The sequence below is a fragment of the Montipora capricornis genome, chromosome 6, assembly GCF_036669925.1.
Source record: "Montipora capricornis isolate CH-2021 chromosome 6, ASM3666992v2, whole genome shotgun sequence".
NCBI classification, from domain to species: Eukaryota; Metazoa; Cnidaria; class Anthozoa; order Scleractinia; family Acroporidae; genus Montipora; species Montipora capricornis.
In genome coordinates, this window is record NC_090888.1 from 10,074,789 (window position 1) to 10,082,288 (window position 7,500).

The 7,500-nt window shown below is 38.7% G+C and overlaps 2 protein-coding genes and 1 long non-coding RNA gene across 5 annotated transcripts in view; 2 read left to right on the forward strand and 1 right to left on the reverse strand.

The window, feature by feature from the left end:
- The window catches only part of LOC138051497 (uncharacterized), a 282,752-nt gene that overhangs the window by 139,076 nt on the left and 136,176 nt on the right, over positions 1-7,500 (forward strand). The gene's annotated exons all lie outside the window — the stretch shown is intronic.
- LOC138051470 (uncharacterized) overlaps positions 1-7,500 on the forward strand; it is a 118,724-nt gene that overhangs the window by 75,601 nt on the left and 35,623 nt on the right. The gene's annotated exons all lie outside the window — the stretch shown is intronic.
- The window catches only part of LOC138051467 (uncharacterized), a 15,810-nt gene that overhangs the window by 4,668 nt on the left and 3,642 nt on the right, over positions 1-7,500 (reverse strand). For all 3 annotated transcript variants that reach the window (XM_068897670.1, XM_068897671.1, XM_068897672.1), the window contains exons 2-4: positions 1,964-2,331; positions 1,011-1,058; positions 52-263 (exon numbers count right to left, since the gene is read on the reverse strand). In XM_068897670.1, coding sequence (XP_068753771.1) covers positions 52-263; positions 1,011-1,058; positions 1,964-2,318 — 615 coding nt within the window. In that variant the 5' untranslated portion in view covers positions 2,319-2,331. The remainder of the gene's footprint in view (positions 1-51; positions 264-1,010; positions 1,059-1,963; positions 2,332-7,500) is intronic.

The following is a 7,500-nucleotide window of genomic DNA, read 5'->3' on the forward strand; positions in this document are numbered from 1 at the left end:
GAAGATTATCTAAACAAAAAGCTAAACTAAAAACGTAGTCAGCACACTCACCGTTCCCCAATTGTCAATGAATTCGCGGTAAGCTCCTTGATCGTACTCTTCGGGCAAGCTACACACAGCAGCTGCAAAGTCTTTTGTAACCGAGTACTTCTCAACTCGAGCTAAGTCCAGTTGATATCGAGCGGCGCCGTTATTACAGACTTTCTTCTTTTCAAAAAAGACTTTGTGTTTATTTTTTGTCTCTTTTTCCATCTTCTCATAACCTACAATAGCGAGAAAGCGGAGACAAAGGCAGAGGGCAGAAACAGACAGTTAATTTCTCAACCGCACTTGTTTCAATTACATAAGATTTGTTTACAAGAGAGCCGTGTCAGTCAAACGACAGTTGTTACCAAAATAAAAGAGAGTCATAATGTAAATACCTTAGCAAAGATAATATCAAAATAAATCGAGAATAAAGACGAAATGAACGAACTTCTTGTCAGTTTCCACGTTTCCTTTCCGTTTTCTGAAGACTTCATGTGCACCCCCAGTTCAAATAAGATATATTTTATTTTTCTCGGCTTTAAGATTTAAATTTTATAAGAACTTGCGCTAAAATGTTACAAGAAACATAAGTCAGGTCACAGCGTTTATTTCTCGGGCCCGTGGACTGATAGTTGTCCTTGGAAATTTTATGTAAGCCCTCAAGCAAAACCTCGAACATCGTTCTTGGGCTGATACTTGCTTTTTAAGACTCAAAATCTCGACGGAAAACTATCAGGTCCTAGGCCCCCGACAAAATACTATATTTTTGGCTGATAGCTGCCATTGCGAGAAAGTTAGTTTCTTTAAACTACGGTTTTACTAAAGTTACATTGTTTTAGTAACTAAAATGGAAGATGTTAAAGGTCACTATGGTGAATGACCTACTTTAAGTACCTTTAAGGCTTACTTGTTATGGAACTTGTGTTCGATAACTGTTTTGATGAAGTTTGATAAGAGTCAGACAAATTGATGTAAGTTCTTACTTGCACTGAGACTGAAGGCAACACTCCATAATAATGCGTCGTAACCAGCTATGCAAAATCAATAATGATAAAAACAATAAATATTTTATGCTTTGTTTAAATTCAAATCCCTATCGAGGCTTGTGGAGGAATCCTTCCTCCCATCTAACGAAGCCCGAAGCTTTCTCTTAAAGAAAAAAACATCACAAGTATTTGGCATGAAGTAAAACTATTTGGACTAAACCCGCATGTCACAACTGGCACATCAGAATTTCTGCAATTTATGAATGAAAAGCTCATGAGATCTTTAATCTTCACAGGGTAGATATTTATTTCATAATTCCAAAAAAGATCGGAGATGTTTGAATCCACCACGCCTTCTTCTCAGAGGATTAAAGTGCTGTCCTATCTAAGCCATTGTAAAACATTAAAAAACGTCTGTATGTGAAAAAAAATGCTCTTTACTTCATTTCAAAGATGTCTTTTTGTTCAAGATACATTCAAGTCTTCAAAATATGCAAATAAGCGAAGTTATAACGTCATAAACTCAGCCAAATTTTGATCAATTGTGAAGAAAAATATATCTAAACCGATTTTTATCAGAAGAGTGTTTGATTAACTGCTAGATGTGTTGCACAATATGAGCTTGACAATTTTGTTACCATGGCAACATACTAGGCTCCAGAGCTCCCCGACGATTAAGGCTTTTTGGTCATCTTTGGCGTTCCAGTTCAGATCAGTTTAGTATGTATTTGCCAATGGTGCCTCATCTGTACAATCCAGCAAGCGTATAAATATGTTAGGTCGAGTTCTTGGCTTGGTTCAATTTCTCCGAGATCAAAATCATTAATATATTGAAAACAGGTCTGAGTGGACTGGAAAGAAGTGAGTTGCCATGGAAATGGCATTTATAGTCAACTCTATTTGTATACTTGAAGACCAATCGTTTTAAATTATAAAACGTCCTAGCTCACCGCTGGCTGCTACATCAACCTTGAGTTTATCTTGATATGACTTGGCCCCGGAAAATACTTCGTTTGTGGTAGTTTCGACGCAGGATGAGCGATGAACAAAGACAACCTGGTCTGGTACCCTGTACAGTCCATCAACAGAAGTTTTATTTGTATCCCATGTTAGTTTGAATATCTTTCTCACGGAGAGCAGACCTGGGTCGACACCACCGAGTGACAATTGGCCGCCGTCAGGATTTCCTTTCAGAATATTATAGCCGACACCCAGAAATCTAAGACCTTTGGCCGTGTCCACATCCTCGGTAGCATGGGTGACAACGGCAACACCAAGAGTGATGAGAAAAGTGATCAGACACATAGCTTCAGCTTCCCTGTAAAGAGAAAAAATAGGTAGCTCAAGGGTACACAAGGCTAATGCTCAGTGCAGTTACCAGACCACGAAAGGATTATAACGCATCCCGTTTAAGTTGAAGGTTCTAATGGCGGTTAAACGCTAAACGGGTAATGGATGAATGCTCCAAAATTTGGTTGACTGTTTTCCCGCATGACTGGCATTTAATTACAGTGAAAGCTCACCTTACGGTAACCTGCGATCATACCCTCCCTCCCTACATATATGCATCTCATTTCCTTCTCCAAAATCAAACGCCTGGTCTCAGGTTAGCCTTGCGGTCACTTCGTTATTACGACCAATATTATAATTATTTTAATTATTATTTCATACAGCCAATGGCCACTTTCTATAGTTCCATCTGTAAAATCAATTTTATTACAAACTATGTGATTGGACAATGCGATTCGAGAGCTTTCATTGGCTCAGCCTTGAGCCATCATACCATGCTCTGCAAATACGGTAAGCGTACGAATGATTTTATTAGTCGATGATGTTGTAAGTCTGGTCCGTTGAAAGTGATTGGTTTACAACTAGTTTGTGACACACTGGACAGTTTGCATGACGAAAACGAATAGCTTCAACGTGTTTTTCACAAGAACAACTACAACACTGACTTTATTAGACGAAACATTTACCGACCTACCGAAGCTGACGCAACGAACAGGAACCCGACACCTGTTACCACAGTGATTACACCTTACGTTAAGGGCACTTCTGAGACCATCTCACGGGCCCTGCAACATCAGTGTAGCCCACAAGCCTACAACTACGTTACAACACTTGCTGAACAACGTCAAAGACAGGGACGAACCCAACAACAGAGAGGGAGCAGTTTACAAGATCAAATGCTCCGACTGCCAGGCTTCCTACATTGATGAGACAAGCAGAAACCTTAACACGAGACTGAATGACCACAAACGAACCAAGATAAATGGTGATGCCAACAATCACATTGCTGTACATCATCAACTGACAAACCACAACGTTGACTGGGACACTGCTCAATGCTTAATCTACAGTACGAAATATTTTCAACCACTGACTCTGGAAAGCTGTTACACTAACTTAGAACAAACGCCTCTTAAAAGATGTCAACAACTACCGGCACCTTACAAATGACTTTCCCACGACGTAAACGAAACCGACAAACGGACTTCTAATAGACCGACCTAATGTGACTAACTATACACGAACCTCAAACCGACTAATTTGACTAACAATAGACGGATCGAAACCGACCAATGACTGAAGACAAACTTTAGACAAGTCTTTCAGCTAATACCATCATGGCTAAATTTCAACGGACCAGACTTATAACATCATCGACTGACAAACACTATTCACTTGACTCTGAAGATGACTTCCGTTCAGGTTGCCGAAACGTCAGTCACCGACAACAGTTGTTTCCAGAACTACCCTCACCTGGACGATCACACTATACTAACTATAGGCATTCGTAATTGAGTAAAGAAACAAATACAGTAAACAACTGCATATAAGAACAAGTGGACTGAGAACATCAGCCTGAAATTTGGCCAATAAAGCACCATATAAATAAGAACAAATTCAGTTTGATAAATAAAACATGTTCTTAATATAAAGGGAAAGGGCATTAGACTAAGGAGAAGTACAGTACAGTGAGTGATCAAAGTAATTTTGGTGTTCAGGACCATTGCAAACTTTGAGATATATTTTCAAAACGCTTGTACGTCAATTCAACCTATAGTTATGTACAATTTGAAGTATTTGTGAAACCAATTGTAAGAACATTTTAAGTAGACTTCAAGGCTGGTTTCTTACTAAGCACCCCTTAAATAAGAACACGATCATCCTGTAACCTGAAATCAGTGTTCTTATATGCGGGTGTTTACTGTATCGAGAAATAATGTCGAAATATACTCCTTTTTTAATTCAAAGTGCCCTTAATATGTCATGTCGTTGATATCTTTCCATGGTTAATATTTTTTAGAAATTCAATAGACCTTTCCCGCATTCCAACAAACAATGGCACCGTGATCGGCTCTTAGTTGGCTTGATAACTCAGTTGGTCAAGCATGCAATGTAAAGTAAAGTAAAGTAGACCTTATTTAACGTCGATAACTCGTAACAGTAACTTTTAATCACTGACAAACCTGAGGTCGACGGTGCGCTCATTTTACTCCCCCCTCTCCATCAGTGATCCGTTTTACGGGTATTTAAAGCTACTAGCTACTCGGAAAGGAAAGAAGTGGAAACAAGGATGCAAGATCCGGGAATCGAACTCAGGACCTCTTGCACCAAGGCCGCGCACTAACCGACTGTGCCATCCTTGCTATGCAATGCATAGGTATCACAGATATGCCGTTCAAGCCTGAATTTTTTTCAGTTGTGTGACGTGTATAACTGCGATGATCAATCATGTTTTCATATCTTTCTCCGGAGTTCAAATACATGAATCTCTCATACAGTACTTGTAAAATCAAACACAGTACAATGGTTAGTTACCTAAATTCAGTGAACCAATCAGAAAGCTAAAATCCATAATTCGAGAATGAGAAAATAATATCTTGAAACAACAAACAATTAGCAATTACATCGGTGCAATGGGCTCATACATTCTATATAAGGAAATAAATAATTCACGAGCATCAGCTGCGAAATTTATTTTGTGTTAATGTTTACCCTTTTAAGATCTTGAGTTCGACAACAACAACCACTGTGTTTCTTGCTCATCCTAGGAAGGATTTTATCAAAAACTGCTCAGTTTTCTTTAATTACAGGTATTAATAAGGAAAGACAGTCTCATAAAAATTCTTTGACTTGGGCCATTTTAGTTTCAATAGGATTAATACGCAAACAGCGGTTACAAACATTTGCTTGAAATGCATAACTTTTATAAACTTAACGTTTCGTATGTTACAACATACATCATCAGAAGTAATTATTATTCAGTTACAGATAAATGTAAATTCAAAAATACAACTGTACGGACTGGGAACTAACGAAATTGATTGACATAAAACGACAAGAATATGCTAATAATAGAGATAAAGTTTTTCACTGCCAACGTTTTCATTAAAGGCTGGCATTAGATCACGGATCAACAGTTGGTTGGTTAAGAAAACATGATCAGCAATTGCCGATTCGTGACAATTTCTGATCATGTTTTCGATTAACTGGGGATCTTGTTGTTAGCCTTGATTCAAACCTCTTCAGCCGGAGGCTTTAAATTACTTTCTTTCTTACTTTAAAGCACGTATCTGCATTAGTACCTCAGTACTTTTTGTTCAGGTTGAATCGTGCTTTTTTTGTTGAATGTGAGATACCTTTAAACTTAAAAAATGAAGCCACATTTTTAGGTTGTCTAGTTCAGACTGGTGAGGCATATATGGATTTCAGATTAAGATTACAAAAACATGTGGCTGTTAATCAGATATACCACAGTAATAGCCCATTTCCGAGTTGCCTTAAGCGCCTATCAAAGTGAGACCTGGTGCACAACCATTCATGTCAAAATGAGTATAATTTGCATGTGCATAAAATCCTATTTTCATATGAAAGGATGGGCTCGACTCGCTTTGAGAAAAAAGCTAAATATAATTCGGAAATGGCCTATTGCGTTCGAGTGAATGGAGAACGCATCCTAATTTTGTGTTGGTGTGATGTGTAAATGCTGGGTGTGCTGCGTAGCAAGCAAATCTACAATCCTGGCCAAAAATAATGGGACAATTTCCTACATATATCTCAAAGTCTTTCTCTGTCCCCCCTCCCCCTCGCAATGTTGTTACGCTGCTGTGTTTATGTACAGTTCGAAGGATCCCAGCAGCTATCAACATTGCGAGGGGGAGGGGGGGTTTCTGAAAATGACGATGAGAGCTCGAATAAGGTTATGGAGACTGCTTATAGATGTGTAAAAGAAAAATGTACAGTGCGTCGGCCATTTTGTGTTCTGTCCCGTAACTTTTTGGCCAGGATTGTAGCCGACCCAAACATTTTTGCAGGGGCTGGGGTTTCGTTTTCATAATACCAACCTTGCCTTAAGGTACGTACTCACGTTGAAATTTGTCTGTCACGCCAACGAGAAATCGGGCTGTACATTTCTGTGTGTTTTCAAAGTTCTAGCTACCTTTTCAATGTTCTTGGAAAGTGAAATTCCTGTCTGTCCTTTCACTGAAGTAAGTCGTAATGTTGTTTAAGTCTTAAAGAGGCGTATGAGTTTACTGGTGTATGCTGATATCAAACAACAAATTGACGTTTTGTTGTCAATAATCTTCTTGCTTTCGATGCTGTACTTGGTGAATCAAAAGAAAACACGAACTGGGCAGTCAGTGTTCCCAACAGACATTGATCATGAGTAACATGACCATGGCTTGTTGTCACCAAATAAATGTATTGAGAAGTTTAGCTCCGCGGCCATTGTGCCGCAAAAAATTTTTACCGAGTTGTTTTGCGAATTTGCTCAGCGGCCATTGTGTCACAAAATGAATTTGTTGTTTTATAGCTCGTCAGTTATTGCACCATTTCATCATGATTTGTGACTTCGACACATTCCAATAAAAGTTATAGTTTGAAGACTTGTTACTGGGTTGCCAGACCCAGTCGGAATCTGCGTTTCATTTCTTTTCCGTGTCATGAAAAGTCTTTCCTGTCCCTCCCCTGCTAAGTGGTCTCTTTGTGTGTAGAGTCTTCTGCGTGTATTTTGATGGGTTTCAGGTTGTAGTAGAAAGGCGTAGATTTCTCTTGTTTGACACGGTAGAATATTTTATTAACCTGCAATGGCGTTGAAGATTGAAATGGAAATGGCGTTTTGGAGGATCTTTAAACAAAATGTACTCTTATGGAGCTAAAGAATGGAACGTAAATTGGATAAACAAGACAGGCGGTGAAAAATAAATATCTGGAATCTTAAAAGCGACGAGTAATGGACTTCGACAATAATCTGTCGCCCGTCGAGCCGTAATCAAAGTGAGCTGTAGTTCTAATATTGTACAAGTGTGGTGTTTTGTACAACACTGAAATCAAATGGAAAATTCTCTAGTACCTTTTGGGTTTAACAACAACATTCGCTGGAATTGAACAACTGTTGTCTGGCTTATTCATATTTGTTTGTACTCAATTCTGCACGGTCTTCCTGTAACAATTGGAAATTTCACTAATTCTTGTTAGT